This window comes from Magnolia sinica, chromosome 6 (genome assembly GCF_029962835.1).
Source record: "Magnolia sinica isolate HGM2019 chromosome 6, MsV1, whole genome shotgun sequence".
Lineage (NCBI taxonomy): Eukaryota > Viridiplantae > Streptophyta > Magnoliopsida > Magnoliales > Magnoliaceae > Magnolia > Magnolia sinica.
Window position 1 is genome coordinate 101,630,650 of NC_080578.1, and position 24,285 is coordinate 101,654,934.

A 24,285-nucleotide genomic window follows, 5' to 3' on the forward strand; every position below is an offset into this window, starting at 1 on the left:
ATTAGAGATTGACATGTTGGTATAACTGTCTAACAAACTTTTGATGAAAATACAAGCACCAAAAGACTAAATAATCTGCTTAAGCCTTATTTGCAAGGACAAGATTCTCTCAGGATTTTCAGGTATTGATGTTCATCTTCTAAGCTGAGGTGAGGTTTGCTGGTCTGAAAACTCTCTAGAATGCTCTACTCCTATGATGTAGATCTCCCCTAGGAAGGCTTTGCGCGCATGTCGCTATCTTTCTTAAGAAAGGCTCTATGCCTAACACAGACCTATCTCACTAACATTTGCAGCTGGTACAGAGACAATCTCTGTTTCCTTGAATAACAGGCGCTAGGCTTGGATTTTTTTCCACTTTGATCACTGATTCACATTCACATGCCTGTATGAGACCTTCATGTGACTTTCAAGAGTTAATGACTCCAGCTCGGTCTTGGGATCTCAACACAATAGAGCCTGAATCATTTGGATGGCATCATTTGCATGCTCACTCCATTTGGTATGTAAGATCCATGGGAATGCCAGAATATAGATGTCTCAACTGCAACAGCATATTAAGAAACTCTACGAAAGGAATAATGACGGCGATACTAATATCATTGAAGCTTCTAAAGGCATTAACCATCCTGCCTGGTGATCTGGACACTGAAACGAAGTCAGTAGATTACGATGGTTCCTTTCTCTTATGCTGGCTAGTCTACTTGGTTTTTTTTCCCCCTTTCAATCAGTGTTTTTCCAAGTGATGTAATTAAAGGGCTGTGCTATTTCAGGGCCTGGATTGTGATTGTTCTCAGATTAATGAAACCCTCAAAGAGATTTTTGGGTGCAAAACTAGTCTCATTGTTATTCTACCTACAACAAAATGGAACAAAAGAAAGACATTTTTTAGAAGCAATGGTGCATGTGCTAACATGGCATAAGTGTGCAGGATCCAAGACACACATTAGATTGGGACCACAGCAGACATGCCCAGGCCAATTATGTAGCTCTTCCTTTCTTTTTTCAAAAGATTACAAAATTTACTAAAACCAACAAAACCGAAAATAGACCGACAGCCATATCTGGAAGCAACCCTCTCATCACCACCCCAGCAAAACAGATGTACAGTTTGAACCATCAAAGTCCCCATTCCAGTCCCCCAACAGGCCAAAGAAGAACGGCCACTGAACTCGGGCCTCACTCAATTGCTGATCATAGACATGATTTTCATCTTTAAAGCTACACCTGACACAACCTTGTCATTGAAAATTCTGCCTCTACTTTCCCTCTATAGCCTCCAAAGAACACTGAATAATACAATTCCAAATACTGTTCTTTCGACCTTTAGACGGTCCTTTGGACCATTCTAGCAGCAAATCACCAATGGACACATTGAAAACCCAATGCATCATGATTCTCACTAGAGAAAAAAGCCCAAATCTCCTTAGCCACATTGCAATAAATGAATAAGCCATCAGTCATTTCTCCTTCTGATATGCACATAATGCATCTACTTGGAAGCAAGAACTTCTGCTTCTCAAATGAATCTAGCTCATTTGCTCATCATGTGGACCAGGCATACGGTTGATTAAGGTCTGTTGGCAATTTTTTCGTCCATGTTTTTCTCATCACATGTGGCCCATCTAATGAGTGCATGCCTGATTTATGGGCCAGGTAACAGTAATGATAGTGGCACAAATGATAAATGGACCATATGCAGCAAACCGGTGCCAGATTGGCCAACATACCTGGAATGGCCTCTTCAAAAAAAAAAAAAAAAAATTGAACTCTTTCATCCCAATGCATGCACATAATTATGTATCTCTTAGCTGCTCACCAGAAGTCTTTACAGGAACATTCACCATCTCTGTAACGGTGGAAACGAGTCCTGTCCCTCACAACTATCTCGCTATCAAACACCTTTGACACCCACTTCATGAAACTGTGGCAATCTTCGCAAATCCTAAGATTCTTCACTATTTGAATGTGTGACCCCTTCCCCACATTCAACAGCCCAAATGCAACTGCTAACTTCTCACCATGTAATAGAATAGCTTCCTTCTTCTCTTCCTCTTCTAAATCAACCAACACACTCCCAATGTTTGGAGCATACCCCACCGACTTCAACTCCCTAGCAATTTCATCCAATTTCTGATAGATATCATCAGCTCTTGAATGTGTCTGATCACCCATCGCAAATTCATGTATCTCACCATTCAATTCAATCCAACTGCAACCTCTCTCCTTTGTAATTCCCTTGTTCTTCATCAATTTCCTCACCTCCCCTACATCCCCCCACCTGTTTGCCTTCGCATAGATGTTCGATAGAAGCACATAAGCCCCATCATGATTTGGGTCTATCTCTAACAGCCTCCTCGCTGCCAATTCGCCCAACTCAATGTTGCCGTAGACCCTACAGGCGCCTAATAGCGACCCCCACACGACAACATTGGGCTCGAACGGCATCGTCTCTATAAGCTTGACTGCTTCATTTAAGAGATTGGCACGGCCAAGGAGATCCACCATGCAACCATAATGCTCTTGCTTGGGTGTGATATTATATTCTTTGGTCATCGAGGCGAAGATCTGCCGTCCCTTGTCGACCAATTTCGCGTGACTGCATGCATAGAGCACCCCCACAAATGTCACCCCGTTCGGCTCAACCCCCTCAACCCTTTTCATTTGTTCGAAGCGCCCTAATGCAGACTCACCATTCCCATGCATGGCGAGTGCGGTTATCATGCTCGTCCAAGAGATCACATTCCTCCGAGACATGTTATCAAAGACATGGCATGCCCCATCCAAGCTCCCACATTTGGCGTACATGTCTATGAGAGCATTACTTACAGAAAGAATGTCACTAAAACCATTCTTGTCAATGAAGATATGGATCCATTTTGCTTGTTCTAGAGCACCCAGATGGGCACAAGCAGAAATTACACTCAACATGGTGACTTGATCTGGTCTTATGCCTGAAACTTGCATTTCCTTGAACAGTTTAAGAGCTTCATTGGGATGGTCACTCTCTGCGTAGCCCGCAATCATTGCGCTCCAGGCAACCAAGTCCTTCTCGTGCATTTGGTCAAAAATTGCACGAGCAGCTTTGAGTTTCCCAAGCTTAGAGTATCCCGAAACCATGGCAGTGGACGTGACTAAGCTCTTCGGCGATATTTTGTCAAACAGTCGGTTCGCTTGATCCATGGAACCACAATTTGCATACATGGTAATAAGGGCACTCTGCAAATGAGAATCCAAAGCAAAATTCCTCTTGGAGATGTATGAATGGATCACTTTGCCAGAATCCAAGTTTCTGGAACGACTGCAAGCTGAAAGAACCGTGGCAAGAATGACCTCATCAGGCTCTTCTACCTCGGAGCACATCATTTCTTCAAACAGTCGCAAGACATCGTCGTGGAGACCAGAATTGGAATAACTGTCAATTGAAATTAGAAGAGAAGTCGTTAAAAAGAAAGAACCCACTTCTTCTTTTTTTTTTGTTTGAAAGATTAGAAAGAACCCAAGGAATTAATTGAAGAGGCTTGGTAAGCACACACAAGTGTGTTCTTGGCACCACCACATGTCCACATGACATCTGTGTGAGAGATCCAAACCGCAAATCAAGTGGATCCCACAATGTAGATGCCCTTGCCCGAAATCTGGCCAGTTCACCGACAACTGACAAGGTGGGCTACAGTTTATGAAAAAAAAAAAATGCACAGCTAAAAAAAATTGCCAAGTTTTTCTAAGCTGTCAATAACATTGTGGTTGTGGCCCACATGATGAGTGGATGAGCCTGATTTTTCCACCTGGGCCATCTACATGGTCAGCTCAAAGTCATGGACAACTCAAACCTCATGCCCATGTTCTATTTTTGACATGTGATACCAAGATGAGCAGCCTTAACTCTTGCTTAAAACCAATAAATACTACTATATGCCTTAATATACATATAGACAGCTTATAAAAAGATAATTACTGAAACAGTCGAAAGAAAGGAAGACTAAAGATTGGATAGTTAGGATCTTCTAATCTGGAATTGTTTTGAGGCATTACCAATCAATTATGGGTCCCTTAGATCTATGGTCTGGATCACTAAACCATGGGCCCCACTTGTCTAGACATCCCAAGAGGAATTATAATACTGATAAGTAGATTCTATGATATACGGTGTGGCCAGATAGTACAAGTAGGACTTGGAGGGATGTTTTGATTATACAGAGGATTGATCAAATAGGCCATTGGAACATTCTAACCATCCAAAATATGGGGCCTTTTCCCTGACCATTGATGTATTTACTTATTTATTTTTCTTAACACAAATTTGTAGACCACGGATGAAAGGGGCGCCCACCATCCAAAGCAGGGCCATCAGATGAATGACCCAGATCACAGAACCATGGGCAATGCTATATGTCCCAGTGCAACAGAATGCACTCCTTGTTTTACAAGCAAGCCATAACGCCCTTTCAAATTGTTCTTCAGCTGGATTAAGAAGGTTTGCAGCAACAGTGGCCACTATCAGCATGTCCACAGTGACTGGATCAGGTGGGCCACCAAATGGATGAAACATAGAAACAGAGCACTCATAAGGTTACTGATGCACCAGGATTAATAGATAGCATATTAACATGCTTGATTGATCCAATCATTGATTTGAAGGGTACTAAAGGTGGGAGACACCCCAACCATCTTCCAGACTGGAAGATCTTAGCCCTCCAACTTTTGTTCTTTTAATCTTAACCGTCTATTTGTAGAGCACTAAGCCAAAGCACACTAATTGGACGGTCGTGGCCATCCAATCGCAGCCACAAATAGTGTGGCTGACCGGATGACCATTCTCCGGATCACAGTCCCAGCGCCAACAACCAAACAAACGCTCACCACTTACTACATACCCATCCATCATAACGCTCCATGCAACCGCATCTCTGTGCCGCATTCTATCGAACACCATCCGCGCATCCGAAATCTGCCCACACGCTGCATAGAACCCAACCAAACCGGTCTGGATGAACGCGTCTGACTCGAGACCCATCCTCACAGCAAACCCATGAACCTCCCTCCCTTCCCAAAACGCAGAAACCCGAGCCAACGCCTTCAGCAGCGGCGGTAAGCTGAACTCTTCAACTGCCACGCCGTCCGTCCTCATATGAGCATAGACAAGGAAGGCCTTGTCGGGTGCAGCGCACCTCGAGATCTGTTTGAGGAATTGATTGGAGAGAAGGGTGTGGGTGTGGGTAGGGAGAGTTGGAGAAGAGAAGAAGACGGAGAGGGCGTAGTCGACGCTAGAGGAGAGTGCGAGTTTGAGGAGGAGAGAGCGGTCGAGGGCATTGCGGAGGAAATAGGCGTGGAGCTGCTTGAGTTGGGGAAGGGTCGGAGAGGTGGTGGTGGTGGTGGTGATGGAGGTGAAAGAGGAGAGGAGGTTGGGTTTTAGAGTTTGGGTGGGAAGAGGAAGGCGGGAAGGAAGAAGAGCGTTTGAAAAAACGGTTTCCATGGTGGATGTGGGAAGAGCCGCAGAGGTGGGAGTCGGATACAATGCAAAGCTTTGTAGAAAAAGCTTTTTGACCCACAGCAACGTCTGTGGGGCCCACCGTAATCTTTGCACGACATCCAATCCGTACATCATGTGCGACGGTTCATGTTCTTTTGGGACCAAAAAATCGGACGCCGATTGGCTAGTGACCCTGCCATTAGCCAATGGCTAGTGGTTCAATGCTCTATGGGCCCCACCATGATGTATGTGCCATCCATCCATTTTTCAGATCATGTTTTGGTACGAGTCCAAAAATGAGGATAGATCCAAATCTCAAGTGGACCACATCATAAGAAACAGTGTTGATTGACCGCCTACCATGAAAATTTTCTTGGGGCCAGGAAAGCTTTGGACGGAGCTGATATTTGTTTTTTCCCTACATCCAAGTCTGTACGACTTAATCAATGTGTTATAGGTAAATATTACCGTGAGCTCTAAGAGGTTTTTAATGGTGGACATTCAATCACACTACTCTTTTTCTATGGTGTGATCACCGGAGACTTAAATCTCCCTTATTTTTGGGATCAAGCCCTCAAATGATTTGGAAAAATGGATGGACGACATGAATAAAACGCGTACATCATGGTGGGTTTCATGTAGCACCGATCATTAGCCACCTAGCTACTGGCAGCGTCACTAGCCAAACCGCGTCCAGAAAATTAATTGATCCACAACATAATTGTAGGGCTACACCCAGATCCATAGTTCAAGTGGTAGACTGAGTGAAAGATACCTCCAAAGATACCTCGTTTCAACAATGGGGTCTTGGCATCGATTTCCTAGTGGGGGTGGCTAATAGTGATGTGTGAACTGACAGTGGGGTGTACTAACAAGCTAACAATAATAAAAAAAAAAAAAACTTAGAATGACATCCACCTCACTTGAGCTCATTTCCTAAACAAATCTGATAAAATCAATAGATAGTCATTTTTTATTAAGTATGCACTCATATTATAGTGGAATTTCATCACAATGAGTATTCGAACTGATGACCCAGATCAACACTGAGGTCTTGGTATGATTCCCTAGTGGGGGTGGCTAACAGTGAAGTGTGAAGTGACAGTGAGTGTACTAACAAGCTAACCAAAAAAACATTTGTAGGGCCGTTAACGGGCCGAGTTCAGGTCTGGTTCAGGTATGTCCAAGCCCGGCCAGGAAAGTATACTAGTGCAAATCGGATCCGGCCTAGGCTCGTGATAGGTCAAAACAAAAGGGCCCAAGCCCGAGCCTTGATGACTATGCATGGCCATGCTCGACACTATTCCGGGCACAAACTAGCCTGGCCCATTGACAGCCCTACACTGTTGCCACGTACATTAAGAGAATCATACCTAAAACCACTAAAATCATGTAGTGTGTTCCTCCTGAGTTGTGGAATGGCATGATTTTTGGAGCATATAATCATACTGGTAGGCACATCTTCCGATTGGATTAGATTGGATGTAGAAAACCAAAAAAAAAAAAAAAAACTAAAAAATACAGTGGCTTACACATTCTTAAAGGTTTTAACAAAGTTCTAAAACTGATTAATCTACTCGAAACTGGGTGGAAAATCAACTCGGTCAACTAGGCGTGACTTGAACCAAGTCACTCACCTTCTAAGGTGGGATTTCATTTAAAATAAACATGATTTGTTCTTCCTTTTCATCACACTGTATATTACATACAGAGATCTGATATTTCAATTTGTAATCATTAAATACCGAGCTGAGTCTTCGAGTCAACCTGACTCAGAAAAACTTTTGACTCAACTCATCTGAGTCAACTCAAGACAACTAGAGAAGCCATCACTCGATTCTATCGTGTTTTTCTTTGGGACTTGGTCGTGTAATGGAAGACACTTACATTATGGCACTCAATATTAATACGAGTAATGCAAATTGGTTAATATAAGGCCATAACACCATTATTTAAAACCTTTATGCAAATTTCATCATATGGTGCAAGTTGTATATGCAACAATTGTGGCCGTCTCTAGTTTGAAAATCAGTTTTGGTGTACCATATCATTCACGGCCGAAAACAAAACATTAGGTTGAGTTTTTGGGATTTTGAACTGCGGTCGTAACTCTTGCATTAGAAACCCTGAAATGTTAACATTATTGAGAATTTGCATTATTCGTGGAAAATGCACTTCGCTAGCATTATGATAAGATGTGTTTTCTTTTTCTTTTGTTTTTTTTCTTATTTTTTTCTTTTAAAATAAAAAAAAAAGTACCAGGCATGTTGGAGTGAACTTGTGTTTGTGCCAAGCATATGGACCAGACTTTATTCCTGTCATCGTTACAGCATTACTTATTTTTGTTTGTTGTCAGAATATCTAGAGCCACCGGAAGAGCAACAGTTGAACTACCTACTACTAGAAGTGCGTATCCACTGGAACAAAACATGAGTGAAAGCTCCAGCATTTCATCACCTCTTTTGGCAGCCATGCTCACCCATGCTACCATTGCAGTTTTCAATTTTATATGAATAAATGTTCATTTAACTCACGAACTTAAGTTACTCCTCTCAGGACACCTTGAGTTTGAGGGGGATGTTAGAGTATATTACATAGATTAGGATACTACCTTTTTTGTTAGTACCTATCTATTAGAATTTCCCTAGATCGTTAGAAATCTCCAATCTTTTCTATATGTTCTCCTTATTGTTAATGAAATAATACAAGTTTCATTTTTCACAATGCAGTCTCTGGTTTAATGGATAACGAAAGAGGGAGTGAATCATTTAAATAGCCTATGGACAAGAGTGTAAGCTTCATATCTGAAAAAGATCATCCCCTTTCTATCAAGGGTAATGTCATTAATAGCAAAGAACAAGGATTGAGGAGGAAGCTAGGTGTTTGATTTCTAAGGAATATTGGATGTTTTCAATCACCTTCACTCCTCAACAATGAAAATTCATATGGTATTCAACCTTCATTTTTTTGGAGGATGAAAAACCGATGGTTACCTAATCCAGACAATTGCTCATGTCCCTGTAGATGGACCATCCCAAAATCTATCAGAGTGGAAGTTCTAAGCAAGCAATCATCAATTTTTTTCCAGTTGAATCAGGCCATTGGCCATATTTTTCTTAACCATCTATCTGTTGGTCACAATTCAGAAGGATAGTATTGTCACATACAGGAGAGTTTTGGGGGATAATCCAAAAGTGGGATGAATCAGAGCAATTGTCCATGGACCCCACTTGTCAGATTCAAAAACCTGTGTAGCACCGTATACTGCTTATAACGGTGCAGGTCATGATTCATATAATCCCTCTACAATAAGAAAAAGAAAGTAGAAGTCAGCGGCATAAAGAACAGTGGATACAACAGTACTCGAAACCAAAACACACAGGCTGCCAGTTACGGTAGACATTGTTCTGTTTTACATGTGAGGACTGAGGAGGTTCCTGCTCATGGTTGTACCCAAGTCCCTACTTCCAGGCCATTACCTGCACACAACAACAACATAAAGAATCACCTCTCCTGCATAAATATCGGTAAGGAAAAATGCCAAGGGCCTGTTTGGACACACCCTCAAAACAGGCCTGTGATGCCTAAACTCTGTTTTTTAGTCAAATCCCAGTTCGTGTTGTGCATTTGAATGCACTTTCGTGGATTGTGCTGGAAAGCCCACTCGACGAAAACCAATCCAATTGGCATTTAACAAGTTGACAAACAAAATTGTGGGGAAACCCTGTTTGCGGAACCCCTCATTTCACAGAGGTTGCATCCAAATGAGCCTCAAACCAGCAACAATTATCTTTTTCTTTCTTTCTTTTTTTTTTTTTGGTTGCAGAAGTGGACAGTACCACCTAAATTTTGTTGATGATGATTAAAAAGCTGTAATTCTCAAAAAAAAAAAGAAAAAAAAAAGAAGCATGGGGCTATGAGCCTATGACCGAACCTAACCCCTTGGAACAACAAAGAAAAGTAGTAGTTAGTGAGAAATGCTCCAGTGCTCAATTAGGCCCAACTCACATTGTATGGCTACCATGCGAACATCACTAATCATCAGACAAATATTAACCATTTGATCAGTAGCCTTTAATATGAACAGTCAAGATGGTTTCAGAAAGTAGCTCCAATCAACAATTTCATCCCTCAATTTGTTAAGGACCATCATGAATTGCCTATGATTCTAAGGAATCACTTTCATTAGGCAATTGAAACCATTCCATGCATGGCCAGAAAAAAAGGATGGCTATAGAAAAAAATGCCAAATCAAGGATTAATTAGGTCATCCGATGAGTGCAAGTTTTGCATCATAGCCCGTGAAATGTGTTATGGACTTAATAGACAGTTTAGATCGATCTATTGGACTGTGCAAGTGAACCAATGAATTCCTCTAAGCTAATTTAGTTAAGCATCTGCAATACAATTTCTCTGAAGGTGTGTATAATTGTATATACATTGCTCTCAGATCCACAATGAGCATTTTAGCCACTAACACCAAACACCAAAGCTTCCACAGAGGGATACCTCCCTTGCTAAGCAAATCGATAGTAGTCTCCAAATCAATTTCTAAACTGGCGTGAGAAACCTCTAAACTTACAATAGTGCAACACATCTAGGAGACTTAGAAATTTGGCTTCCAAGCTATAGCAAGAACCAAAACTATGAGACAGAATCACCATTAGAGTTTGTAAAAGCTCCACCACCTCCCATAATTCCAAGATTGACTCTCAAAGCACCATTGATATTTAATAGCACATAGAAGAGAACAACAAAACAATAAGGAAAACATCTTCATGGCCTCGGCCCAACTATTCCAAGCCAGCTCTAAGAATCCGATTTCACTATTCCTACACCCCATCTTGGCCCATTCTTACCACTTCAATCAAGTTATTTCAAGCCATCCCGTCATTCTCTTTTCAGTCCCTTCCACTGTAATCAATGCTCCCCCCTCCTTACCACAGTCCTCTCCAATATTTGCTGCACCTGAATGAACCATCTCAGTATGCTCTCCATCATCTCTCCCTATTAGTACTCCAAAACTGCTTCAAGTAACCTCATTCTTCCCACACGTACATCTCAACATCCTCTCAACTCTTTTACATCATTTTCTACTCATGTTGCCTCTTTAAAATCCAACACTCTGCTCCATATAACATAGCCAGTCCAATAGCTGTCTTATAAAATTTCACTTAACGTTACATTCGCATTGAAGGAATGCACAACACTCCAGAGGTGCATCTCCACTTCATCCACCAACTCTTTTTTAAGTAAACATCCTCAATCTCACTATTGTTTTGAATGATAGAGCCAAAGTAGAAGACATGTCTAACTCAACATTTCCAGCCCACCTAGAAACGAACACTCAAGATAGATCAAACTCTTTCAAACAATAAATTTGATTTAGCCCTCTATAAACATCCATCTCCCATCTGATTTTATTTTAAAAACACCTTCCTTTCCGCTCTCCCCAAATAGCCCATAGAATCGGCATCATTGCTTTGTTGCATACCACCTCTTCCTTTTAAAAGAAGACCACCTCCTAGCCACGCCCACATGAATTCTTGTGTCTTCATCCAAGGAATAATCACAAGGATCAAAAATGAAATTTGATTACAATAACACATCAGAATACCACAGGTCCAGAGAGAGAGAGAGAGAGAGAGAGGCCTTTGTATAGGAGCTTTAACAAAAGAGAAAACCCCAACAACTATGAAAGAACTAAAATACCCTTATTCTTGGTTATTTACAATGGCCATCAGAAGCGGAATTTTAGGCAGTCCAATGCCTAAAGATACTTAAAGCAAATGCAAACATTAAAGACAAAGCTTTCATGTATGTGAACATCTGGTCCCACAACCACATGTCACACTTGTGTTCAAGTGGTGCCCACTCCAGACCTCTTTCCAATCCCTCTTAAAGAGGCCTTGGTCGAATCAAAGGGCAATCTAATATGCAATCCATGTCACCATAGCCTTGTCTCAACTATTTAGGGTCAACTCAATTCTCACTATTGCTAGGCAGAAGTTCAATGACCGACTGCCAGCCCGGTTACCTAACAATAAGCGGGAGGTAACCAGGCTGGTAAAAGGCCGGTGCATCATGCCATATGAAGTTGTACCCTCATATGTATAAACATTTGTAATCACTAAAACTTACCATCTGGGTCAAAGAAGAATGTCTGTCGTGTTTTGCCATCTGGTTGGGTCTTCTCAAAAATCTTCACTCCATTTTCCTGCAAAACCATTTCATCTCAGGTCATCCTTGTAGGTAAGAAGTTTGACTTATTTAGACTTAAGAGGTGAGCATTCCGTATTTTAAAGTAGAGACCGCACATTGTGCGGGCAGAAAAGGGAGTCTAATCCCATCATTTTCTGTCACCAATGCCTCTACCGGTCGCAAACCAACCACGAGAGTCACTTCAGTTAGGAAATCGTGAGATTCCCTAACCTTTAAGCGATTTTATGGTTTATAGCCGGCCGTAGATTTTAAGCTTCATTTGGCTAGTAATGACTCCGAATCAAATGCATTTTTACATCTGAGTTAATAACATACTCTGGCTATACCGATAAATCAATACCAAAGCCAAAGAAGTGAGAGCACCACTGCGCTCGCACGCGGGTGGGGGGAGGCATTCACAGTTAGGTAGTCCTAACCATTGGAAAAGTGATGGTTATAGAAAAAATGCCAAATCAAGGATAGATTGGATCAATCGGTCGGTGTGATTTCTGCATGCTTACCCATGAAATGTGTCATGGACTTAACGGACAGTTCAGATTGATTGACTAGACTATCCAAGTAAACAGATGCACCCAAGAATACTATAATAACTTATAGTGCTCTGAGAGCACTGGAGCATCTCTCATGTCTATTAGGGTTGTGAATGGGCCTAGGATAGGTCTCAAACCGGATTTTGAACTGTTTCGGGCCGGGGCCGGGCCTATTCAAAATTCTATTTTTTTGGGCCCGAGCCCGGCCCATTGACACCCCTAGTGTCCATATGTATATGATTTTGCACTTTCGCTAATGGCTCAGCCTTCATGAGGATGTGAGCAACATCTCCAGTTCTTTTGAATAACACATAAGGATGCCCGATCATCAATCGGGATGGTTCATTCAATAGTACCATTGGGAGCAAGCCATGGTCGAGAATCATGACAATCAGATGATCCTAACCTTTTGTATAGGGCCAATTTGTTATAACCGTCAATTGTTTATGAGTCATAGAACACATGGTGAGAATCATCAAACCAAACCGCTACTTTGGAATCATAAGCAATAGAAAGTGGGATCCTACTGAATAGATGTTTCAAGATGATGATTGGACCTATTTTGCTTCTTAGCTCAATCTTGACTATCCATTTTCCATGCTATTGATCAGATGTTCAGGATCAACCATGAAATATCACAATATCATAATATTTGGTGCAACCAAACACAACCTAAGCCAAGAATATCTACTACATGTGGGTGTGTGTGGGCATGCTATGTGCATGTGGACGTGGGTGTTGTGTGGGTGTGTGAGTGCATGCATGCACACACATGGGTGTTGTGTGGGTGTGTGAGTACATGTGCGCACATGGGTGTTGTGTGGGTGTGGGTGTGTTTGGGTGCATGATCGGGTGTGTGTTTGTATGTGTCTATGCATGAGTGTGGGTGGGTGTGTAGGTTTTGCTCATGTCCCTATCTCGCAACGTTCACAAACCTTTTAAACACATGAGATGCCCAATCATCAATCGGGACAGTTCATTCAATAGTACCATAGTGCACAAATCACAGTACAAGAAGCAATTCAATTAGATGATCCTAACCCTTTGAACAAGGCCAATTTGTCACAACCACCCAATGTTTACAAGCCATAGATCGCATGTTTAGAATCATCAAACCAAACCAATACTTTGGAAGTGGGATCTATCAAATAGATGTTTCAAGATGACGATTGGACCTATTTTGCTTCTCCGCTCAATCTCAACCGTCCATTTTCCATGTTATTGATCGGATGTTTAGGATCATCCAATTGACATGATTTTGTCCATTATGGCTTTCCCTTAGTCCTATGAATGAATGGACGGTTCAAATGGATGATAGGCATCCCATGTGTCATTTAGAAAGGGAGATGAGAGTTTCTTGCCTTTAGAGTCTGAACTAAGGAATCATAGTTAGAGACAGCAAAGCAAAGATGATGGCCCCTAGGGAGATGCTTGGGATCGGCCGCATCGATCTCAGCAGTCAAATCCGACGGGCCTTCGAGAGTCGTCGACTGGGGATCTCTCTCGATGAAATGGATGGAGAAGGATGCAGAGGGTAGCTTCATCCATATCACTTCTAAGTTGCCGAATTTGGGGGTTTCAATCCTCTCAAACCCTAAAACCTGAAAATTTCATCAATCAAAGAAGAAGAAGGTGAGTTGTTGAGATGAGCAACCTGACATTGGGGGATTGGGAATGGCAAAAGCGTAAATAAGAAGAACCTCGTGGTAGAATTTAGCAAGGCGTTTAACGTTGCGCGTTTCTCTGGCAATATGGTGAAGAAACGCTCCTTCGGCTGTTGCACCCATTCCTTGCTGATTTCAGCCTACCTTCCTTCCTTCCAGATGTAGAGGAACTTCTTGAAAATCCTAAGACAACCTGATTGTTTTTTTTATTATTATTATTATTATTATTATTATTTTAATGGAAGAAACGAAGGGAAGCGGATTGACTGCTGTTTGGATCCCAGAGAGATGTCCGTGACAAATCCATTCCGTTCATTTGTTTTTAAAGGCGACAGCATGATATGAATCTAAAAATCAAGAACATACAAAACTCATTTGGGTCATACCGCATGAAACAGTGAGGATTAAATGTCCGCCGTTGAAACCTTCCCGGAGCTGACCATTATTTTTAAATCCCATCTAAACCGTTCAAATGGTTCAGATATACTGTAGGCAAAAATATCAACCTGATACAAAACTTCTACCACCCCAGCCATTTAATCCCCACTGTTTCATGTTGTATGGCCCACATGAGTTTTAGATATGCCTGATTTTTAGATTCTTATCCCATTGTAGTTTTTAAAAATAGATGGACGGAGTGTATTTATCACGGACATCTCTGTGGGCCCCACACAGCCCCGGGCACAGGTACGTATATCTCTTGTGACTGGGGCACATGCAATCCTCTCACATAAAATCAGAGGGTTATAACGTGCTGCCATTTTTTTTACTTCGTTGTTAAGTCCACGTGCTTTACAGAGCCTTGCCCACGTGAAAGCACCCACGCCCAGCATTATGGCACACGTGCGAGATTCCAGCTTTCCATCAGATCAGCCACACTGTTTTGATCAGCTGGCCTATGGTTTAGATATCCTTATTCTTCTGAGCCAATCCCAGATGTGCCCTCATCAACTCGCTGCCACACGTGACACTGTTACATACATGTACGATCCCGTGGATGGAAAGCCTCAACATAGTTGCACTAGTCGCCTCGGCCGTACCATCCAAAACAGACAGACGGATTGGATTAGCCGTCCATCTATTTCACAACAGCGTGACCCATCAGAGTCCTTCTGATAGAAGATCAAGGGAGTGTGGCCCACTTGATAAAAAGATCTCATCCGGCCGGTAACTCCTCGAGTTGGCCAAGACGCATATTCCTCCTTTGCAATGTATACATCTACACCCAGCTACACATGCCACTATCGTATGCTTGTGGAGATCTGACCCGTCCATCATGTTGGCTACATCAATGATTTCATTCAGGGGACAGGATTGCATACGGACGCGGATTTCCTGCAAAAGCCGTTCGCACAAAGTTCATGCGATGGGATGGTAAGTGGGGCCCACCGTGATGTTTTTGAGAAATCCACTCCGTCCTTCCGTTTTTAGCTCAGTTTAGGACATACAACCAAAAAATAAAAATAAAAAGGATCCATATCTAAAGTGGGACACACGAAAGGAAAACAGTGAGGATTCAGTGACCATTGAAACATTCGTATGGTCAGCTTAAGTTTTTTTTTTGCGTTTTCGCTTCATTCTAGTGGGAATGACCTCAGTGACCTTATAACGGTTTAGATGGCATGTAAACGCCCCAGGAAGGTTTCAACGGTAGAAATTTCTTTCCCCAATTTTCTAGTGTGGATGCAGCAGATCAATGATCTGTATCACCCAACCGCAGGCCACTTGAACAAACGAAAAGCTCAAGCATACACATCCACACCTGCCCGTCTCAGTTTCTGTTTGTAAATCTACATAGTTGTACCCTTCTAACGGATGGCTTCGATATTAGATGTGCGTGCGTGCGTGCGCGCGCGCGCGCGTGTGTGTAACTTGACATGTGGAAAAGATCTTCCCCTTTCTATCAAAAGGTAATGTCATTAATAGCAAAAATCAAAGCAATGAGCAGGAAGGTAGGAGGAGGTGTATGATTTCTAAGGAATTTTGGATGTTTCATTTTTGGGGGTGAACCCATGGCTACCTAATTCCAGAAAATTGCTCTCTCGTGTCCATGTGGAATGGACCATCCCAAAAATCTACCAGAGCGGAAGCTCTAAGCAAGCAATCATCAACTTTTTTCCAGTTGAATCAGCTGCATCATTCTTAACCGTCCATCCATTGAACACAATTCCAAAGGTTCAAATTGCCGCATCGAGGAGAATTTTGGAGAATAGTCCATCAAAGGCAGGATAAATCAGACCAATTGTACCATGATCCTTGTCAAATTCAGAAATCGTATACTGCAAACAGGTCGTGTATTATATAAGAAGAAGACAGGAGCATAAAGAGCAGTAGATACAACAGGTACTCAAAACCAAAACACACAAGCTGCTGGTTTTAAACAGTAGATATTGTTCTGTTTTACATGTGAGGACTGAAGAGGTTCCTTCTCATGGTTGCACCCAAGTCCCTACTTCCAGGCCATTACCTGCACAACAACAAAATAAAGAATCATCTCTCTGTATATCAATAAGGAAAAATGGCAAGGGCCTGTTTGGCTGCACCCTCGAAACAGGAATTTGATGCCTAAATCCTGTTTTTTTTTTAGTTGAGCCCCAGTTTGTGTTGTGCGTCTGGATGCAAAGACTTTCACAAACACCATTTTGATTCCCCACTTGACAAAAAAGGCGCTAGAAATCCCATTCGCTGAAAACCAATCCACTTGGCTTTTAATGAGTTGACCGACAAAATAGTGGGGAAACCCCTTTTAAGGACTGTCATGGGCTGCCTATGATTATTCTAAGGAATCACTTTCATTACGCTATTGTAACCATCCCATAAGTCGCAAGAAAAAAAAAAAAAAGAAAAAGAAAAAGAATGGCTATAGAAAATAATGCCAAATCGGGGATTGATTAGGTCATCATCCAATTAGTGCAATTTTTGCATCATTGCCCATGAAATGTGTTATGGGTCTGTGCAAGTGAACTAATGGATTCCTCTCAGCTAAATTAGCTGAAGCATCTGCAATACAATTACTTTCTTTGAAGGTATAATAAAACAATAAAGAAAAACATCATCATCATCATGGCCTCGTCCTAACTATTTAGAATTAAGAATCCAATTTCTACACAGGGATACCTCCCTTGCTAAGCAAATCGATAATAAGCTCCAAATCAAGTTCTATGTTGCGGCATGAGAAATCTCTTAATAGAATAGAGCACAACACATCAAGAAGATTTTGAAATTCAGCTTCCAAGTTATTGCAAGAACCAAAACCATGAGCAAAAGAAAATTGGAATCACCATTAGAGTTTCTGTAAAAGCTCTGCCACCTACCACAATTCCAAGATTGCCTCTCGAAGCACCATTGAGGTTTAATAGAACAGATAAGAAAACAATAAAACAATAAAGAAAAACATCATCATCACCACCACCACCATCATCATGGCCTTGTCCCAACTATTTGGAATTAAGAATCCAATTTCGCTATTCCTAGGCCCCATCTTGGTCCAATCTCACCACTTCAATCAAGTTTTTTGGGCCATCCTATTATCCTCTTTTCAAGCCTTTCCACTGCAATCAATGTGCCCCTCCTTACCACAGTCAGCCCGAATCTTTGCTGCAAATGAATGAACCATCTCAATATGCTCTCCATCACCTCCTCCTATTAGACATCCAAAGCTGCTTCAAGTAACTTCGTTCTTCCCACATATAGATTTAAACATCCTCAACTCTTTAACATCATTTTCTACACATGTTGCCTCTTCATTCTCCAATACTCTGCTCCATATAATATAGCCAATCTAATAGTCGTCATATAAATTTTCACTTAAGTTTCATTCACATCGAAGGAATGCACAGCACTCCAGAGATGCATCTCCACTTCACCCACCAACTCAGATTTTTAAAGGAAACATCCTCAATCTCACCATCATTTTGAATAATGGAGCCTAAGTAGAAGACATGCCACTTTGAGGGATCTCAACCATCAATTCTACCTAACATTAATGACTGTTCCAGATAAGAGTTATATTCCATACGCTCGTCTTGGTTCTAATCTTTACAGAATTATCACCTATAATCAGCCATATAATATGACCCTTTTTATATGGTTTCATTTTTTCTCTCCTTCCACTTTTGTCCCGAAAATATTGGATATCTTCAAGTGCAACATGCTTCTGAAAATTTCCACTCCTAATAATCCAAAGAGAGTTCTTGCTCCCTAAGAATTCTGTTCTACGCAGGAAAGATGAGGCCACGATAGCTCATTAGCTTTTACATAGCGACATGGTGAGATCCATCTACTTTCACTTTTTGGCTCAATAAGGAATAAGTTGGACACCTAACAAGTGTCTCGGGGAGGTGATTGAAGGATGGATGATCAGCGGAACATCCCATGGAGGTTGTTGCCCTTTGCCATCATGTGGGGCTCTAGAGGGGGGAAAAAAAGAGGATATTTTATAACAGAAGATCCCATGTTAGTGATCTTAACTAGAATCACATCCATGATCTTTGCTAAATCTTTTCTGCGATATTGAGAGCAAGAGCGATCATTGACATACTAGAGGGAAAGGAAATCTAGTCAAGTAACAAACGTAACAAAGTTAAAATGTAGCCGAGAAGCGTCAAAAATGAAAAAGTTTCGTGCCTTGCACATCTAAGGATGCAAGTGCTCCACTCAGCAGATTAATGCATGTAAATACCACACAGTTTTACAAAAAGTCAAAGTGAACATTCTAGAATGTTTCTACTTTTTCATGCTTTGATGAGATCTTCTAAAAACTTATCATTAAATCATTTTTCTTTGAAAATTAGAAAAAATATGACTGTCCAACCAACCATCAAGCAACCCTTTGAAAAACAAATAGAAATACTTCACAGCTGAGTTGCAAAAGCCTTCTACAGTTCTACCTGAGGTTTAACCCCCACTTAACTTTAGAACCTCCCTTCTGCTTCTACTTAGAAGCCTCTAACACTCCTACCTCCAATTATCATATCATATGATAATACTAAGACCATCTCTAACTCGATCAATTTTCTATTAGAAGATCTCTAAGGAGATTTAACCCTGAGGCTTGCCCAAGCTGCTCGCCCTTCTATCCCAAGCACATGATAATCCAGACCATTCATCATGAATGCCCCACTATACAAAATCACATAAACTTCATGACCATACAAAACTGAGTAGGAAACAACAACCTACAAAAAATAATAATAAATAAATAAATAAATATAAAAATAAAATTAACTCATTTCAGAAGGAAAGGACAAAGCAATAATGGTAGTGGGAGAATCCTTAAAGACCTATAGTCAATAGACTCAATGCTGCAGCCCACATGCATCCCCCTCTCTTCTTCGAAGGAATAATCACAAAGATTACAAGAAGGCATCACAATACCCCGCATCAAAAAAGAAAAAGAAAAGAAAGAAAAGAAAGAAAAGGAAAAACACTTTGTGTAGGGGCTTTAAGAAAAGAGAAAACCCCAATAACTAAAATACCCTTACTCTTGGTTATTCACAATGCCCATAAGAAGGGGCATTTTAGTCAGTCTAATGCCAAATACTTCAAACAAATGTAAACATTAAAGATATAAAGCATTCATGCATATGAACCTAGGGTCCCATGAGTGCAGTCATGTGGGGCCCACATGTATCACACGTGTTCGAGTAAGGCCCACTCCAGACCTCTTTCCAATCCTTCTCAAAGAGGACTTGGCTGAATCGAAGGGCAATCTGATATGAACTCCTCATTAACACAGCCTTGACTCAACTATTTAGGGTCGGCTCAATTCTCATTATCACTTGGCGAAAGTTCAATGACCAACCGCCTGCCTAACATCAAACACCTACCTTTAACTGGGCTGGGAAAAGGCCAGCACATCATGTCATGTGGAGTTGTACCCTAATATGCATAAACATTCATAATCATTAGAACTTACCGTCTGGGTCAAAGAAGAACGCTTGCTTTGTCTTGCCATCTGGTTGGGTCTTCTCAAAAACCTTCACTCCATTTCCCTGCAAAATCGTTTCATCTCAGGTAACCTTGTAGGGAAGAAAATTGACTTACTAGACTTAGAGGTGAGCATTCCCCATCCAGACCAATTTAGACTGCCTAAATAACAAAAATAAATAAATAAACTAACAAGGAAAGGATTCCACGTTCTTTTAACAAAGATTCATGGAACCAAAGATGATGAATCAAGGGACCAAAAAAATGAATTCATACTACCAGGGACAATCTCCCTACACAATGTTTTTGGTATCGTTATTGTGTTATGTTTCGCACCCTTAGGATATGAATGCATATCAGTTATCACATTGGATATATTGGTTGTATCATGTTAATGTATCACTACCGTTAGGGACATTGGGAAAACATTGAGAAATTGGTCAATTTTTAAATAAACGTTAGAAATTATTAAAAAAGGCATCAATAAACACTTAAAAATCAACACATCACAAAAAACAAGTGCACATAATAAGTTTCCTCTGTATAGGGTTCTAATCTATATGTTGTCTGACCGAACTGATGCAAGTATATTCAAGGTCGATTCATATAATTTACAAATATAAGAAGACATGAATGGAAACACAAACAATACATTCAAAAGCAAAAGAAGAAGTAGAAAACTAGAAATATGCCTATGAATTGTGTATGTGGCAATGGCTTACACCCGTAAGGGATATGAATCCTTTGATGATTTCGAAATAAATTATTTTAATCAAAATTATTTACAAAAGCAAGTTTTGGCCAGCCATTGATCAATTATTCTGATTCCTGATGTAAGGCTAAACCCGTAAGGGATACAAATCCTTTGATGAGAAAAGTACACCCTGTAGGAAACTTGATTGACCACCCAATTTACCATAATCTACCTAAAAGGCTCACATGTTGCTAAATCAAAGTAATTAGTCAAGTCCCCACTAGGACCCTAGGTCCTCTCAAGCCCAAGGATGAGCATCACAAGCATAGGAAGTATAAGCTAACACCAGACAGTGACATCCAGCTTGACTTGATGCAATCAATGTGTACACATGCACACACCTACAAATGTGTGGGACAATGTCTCATGGTAGAGAATCACCATACGCCCAATAGTCACGCCATGCATAGTGGCCCAAAGATTAAGCTATCTTGACTCATTCATTGGTCATGACAATCTTCTAGGTTTATGAAGAACCGAACAAATTATGCCTCACAATGTATTTCACATCGGAGTTGTCTTGCTTCATTTCCAAAGGATACAAAGACCTTAAGAGAAGTCTCAAAACTGAACAAATTGGCCTCACAATGTATTCCATGTCAGGCTCATCCTACTTCGTTCCCTAAGCATACATATACCTCAGAGATGTCTCAAAACTAAACAAATTAGGCCTCGCAATGTATTTCATGTCAAGCTTGTCTTACTTCATTCCCTGGCAATAAAGCGCATACTCTGATTCTTTGGTCCTATCACCTATGGCACTCCCTCTAAGGTGGCAGTGTTTACATGGCTAGTAGGGTGGAATAGGGTGTTAACAATTGATCATTTGAGAAAGAGGGACCTTTTCATTATCAATGCTTGCCCTTTGTGTTGGCAAGATGAGGAGTCGGTGTGTCACAACTTTATGCATTGCCCTTTTTCTAGGGAGGTGAGGGCTAGTATTCTTCGGCTTCTTGGCATCTTATGGGTCTTCCCAAGGTCTATAGAAGATTTATTCAAGCATTAGCATAGAGGTGGCCAAGGAAGCATGGGTAGAAAGGTGTGGAGATTGTTTCTTCTAACTGGGTTGTCGGCTATTTGGAAGGAAAGAAATTATGGATGCTTTTGGGATATATGCAGCAATCCAAAGGGGGTGTTCTTTATGGCAAAATCTTATGTTTTAAAATGGGTGGCGGCTTCTCCCTAAATAGAGGCTTGTAGCTATGGCTTGTAGCTTGGGTGGTGTCCTTTGTGTTCTTTCCTCTTTTATTATTTATATTCTTTCACCTTATTTGTTTTCAATAATAAATTATCCTTTTTTCAGAGAGATAATAAATTGTCATCCTTCAAGAAAGAAAGGAAAAAAAAAAAGATATAAAGACCTCAGAGAAGTCTAAGAGCCTAATAAATTAGGCCTCACAATGTATTTCACGCTAGGATTGTTACACGCCACAATTGCCCAACTTCATTCCCTAAGGGGCCTATTTGGAACATGGGATTAGGTGGTATGGAATTGCAATTGGTCCAACGTAAATTCCATCCTACGTTTGGAATCCGATGGAAAGGATTGGATTAATCCGAGTATCATATCATCCAGTCCCACTGGGAGATATGCCGACATTTATGGTGGAATTCAAAATTCACTACATCTATGGGCCCCATGTTAATGCATGTATTTTATCCACACCATTCATCCATATGCGTCCTTTACACATGACACTCAACTTGCATATGCATATAGGTGACTGGCATCAATAGTGAAATCTGGTCCATTGATTACAATTTCATGGTCCACACTTAATACAATGTTTTTCCCAAAGGAAGAATTTAATTCCAAACGTGGGATTAGACAGTCAAAATTCCATGGTATTTACAGTCATATAAATCATTTTGTAAATGGAGTTAATTGCACCAAATGCAATTCAATATCACCTAATCCTGTGTTCCAAACAGGTCCCACTGATACAGAGAGCCCAGAGATTCTCATAACCTAACAAATTAGGCCTCATAATGTATTTCACATGAAACTTGTCCTACTTCATTCCCTGAGGATATAGAAACCTGAGAGAAGCCTCACAACCAAATCCATCCTAATCATATCCACTTCATGTATGCACAATAACAGTTAACAAAGTGTTAGTGAAGAATATATATATATATATATATATATATATATATATATATATATATATATATATATATATATATATATATATAATCCACTTGAGTAACAAGGGCACACGTCCGAACACCTCATGCAAAGGGGACAAAAACCCACCAATCGCACTGGATGCGAAGGACCGACACAAACAGAGAGAGAGAGAGAGAGAGAGAGAGAGTAAAACAGAGGTGAAAGATTATTGCCTTTAGAGATTCAATGAAGGAATCGTAGTTGGAGATGGCAAAGGAAAGATGATGGCCTCTCGGGAGATGCTTGGGATCGGCAGCAGCGATCTCAGCCGTCGAACCCGACGGGCCTTCAGGAAGCGACGAAAGGGGGTTCCTCTCGATGAGATGGAGGGCGAAGGACGCAGACGGTAGCTTCAGCCAGATAACGTCGAAGTCGCCGAAGTTTGGGGATTCGATCCTCTCAAACCCTAAAACCTGCAATTTTCATCAGTAGAAGCGGGCTCTTGAGATAAAGCCATGGCAGCCGTTATAAAGGTGACGGCAGTTGAAGAGAATGGCAAAAGGTTAAATAAAGAATACCTCCTCGTAGAATTTCGCAAGGCGTTTAACGTCTGGTGTTGCTCTGGAGATGTGGTTTAGCCATACTCCGGTTGCTGCTGCACCCATTCCTTCTGCTTGCAGCACACGAAGCTGGCGCAGAGAGAGAGGATGGGAGATTTTATGGAGTTAATTGATACTCTGGCAGAGTGTGATGGTTGATACGCAGGGAGAAAATGCTCCACTACTCTCAGAGAACTCTAGGCCAAAATGATTTCCCAAATCCGTTGTAAGTACCGTGTAAATGGGCAATGATCATTTGCTTAAGGAATCAGCGCATCCGATGCTTGATTTGATAACCTACTTTTTTATCACTAAAACCTAGGTTACTGTGAAATATACGTGGGGCACACTGTGATGTACGTGGCTTATCTACACCGTCGATCTGCTATGCCAGCTTAATTTAAGACGTGAACCAGAAAAGGTGAGATAGATCCAGAGCTCAAGTGGACCACACCATTGGAAAAAGAGAATCAAGCACTTATAGTTTAAAACTTCTCTGGGCTACTGTTTCCTTCACCGTGGGACGCTAAAGTGACCATCCAAAGACTTAAAGTGACCATCTAATTTAAGTACTCAATAGCTTCAATAATAAGATCTCGTTCTCGTAAATTCTAACATTCCTATATAAGATAAAAGGCCAAATTGATTTTCCATGATACATGCAAATCATGGTAAATAAGTAATTGTTACCTACTCACCTCTTAAAAAATATTTAAGAGTAATTCTACCCCGAAAATCGATATAGAAGTGTTGACTTAAATACGTTCACCCCATTGTAATGTATATGATATATCTGCACTGTCCATCTATTTTATTAGAACCTTTTGAGGCATAGGCCGAAAAATGAGGCAGATCCAATGCTCAAATGGCCCACATGAAAGGAAATAGTGGCCTTAATTCGTCTACCATTGAAAGTTATTTCCTTCACTAGCCCTACATTAAGGTTTTTTCATCATCTAACCCGTTTATAGGGTCACACAAGCATGAATAAGGGGGAAACACAAATAT

The 24,285-nt window shown here is 41.0% G+C and overlaps 3 protein-coding genes across 3 annotated transcripts; all 3 read right to left on the reverse strand.

Annotated features, from left to right (window-relative positions):
• Positions 1 to 865: 865 nt before the first annotated feature.
• On the reverse strand, positions 866 to 5,497 carry LOC131249304 (pentatricopeptide repeat-containing protein At4g14820). The gene is made up of 2 exons (XM_058249972.1): positions 4,875 to 5,497; positions 866 to 3,412 (listed from the first exon to the last, which is right to left on the reverse strand). Exons 1-2 carry the CDS (start codon positions 5,471 to 5,473, stop codon positions 1,813 to 1,815), a joined length of 2,199 nt encoding a protein of 732 aa, XP_058105955.1. The 5' UTR covers positions 5,474 to 5,497; the 3' UTR covers positions 866 to 1,812.
• Positions 5,498 to 8,654: 3,157 nt separating this feature from the next.
• On the reverse strand, positions 8,655 to 14,105 carry LOC131249306 (uncharacterized). Its single transcript, XM_058249974.1, has 4 exons — positions 13,923 to 14,105; positions 13,584 to 13,823; positions 11,612 to 11,687; positions 8,655 to 8,949 (listed from the first exon to the last, which is right to left on the reverse strand). Exons 1-4 carry the CDS (start codon positions 14,007 to 14,009, stop codon positions 8,912 to 8,914), a joined length of 441 nt encoding a protein of 146 aa, XP_058105957.1. The 5' UTR covers positions 14,010 to 14,105; the 3' UTR covers positions 8,655 to 8,911.
• A 2,058-nt stretch (positions 14,106 to 16,163) lies between these two features.
• On the reverse strand, positions 16,164 to 23,487 carry LOC131249305 (glyoxylase I 4-like). The gene is made up of 4 exons (XM_058249973.1): positions 23,257 to 23,487; positions 22,912 to 23,151; positions 19,804 to 19,879; positions 16,164 to 16,353 (listed from the first exon to the last, which is right to left on the reverse strand). The coding sequence occupies exons 1-4, from the start codon at positions 23,341 to 23,343 to the stop codon at positions 16,316 to 16,318; spliced, it is 441 nt and encodes a 146-aa protein (XP_058105956.1). The 5' UTR covers positions 23,344 to 23,487; the 3' UTR covers positions 16,164 to 16,315.
• Between the last annotated feature and the right edge of the window lie 798 nt (positions 23,488 to 24,285).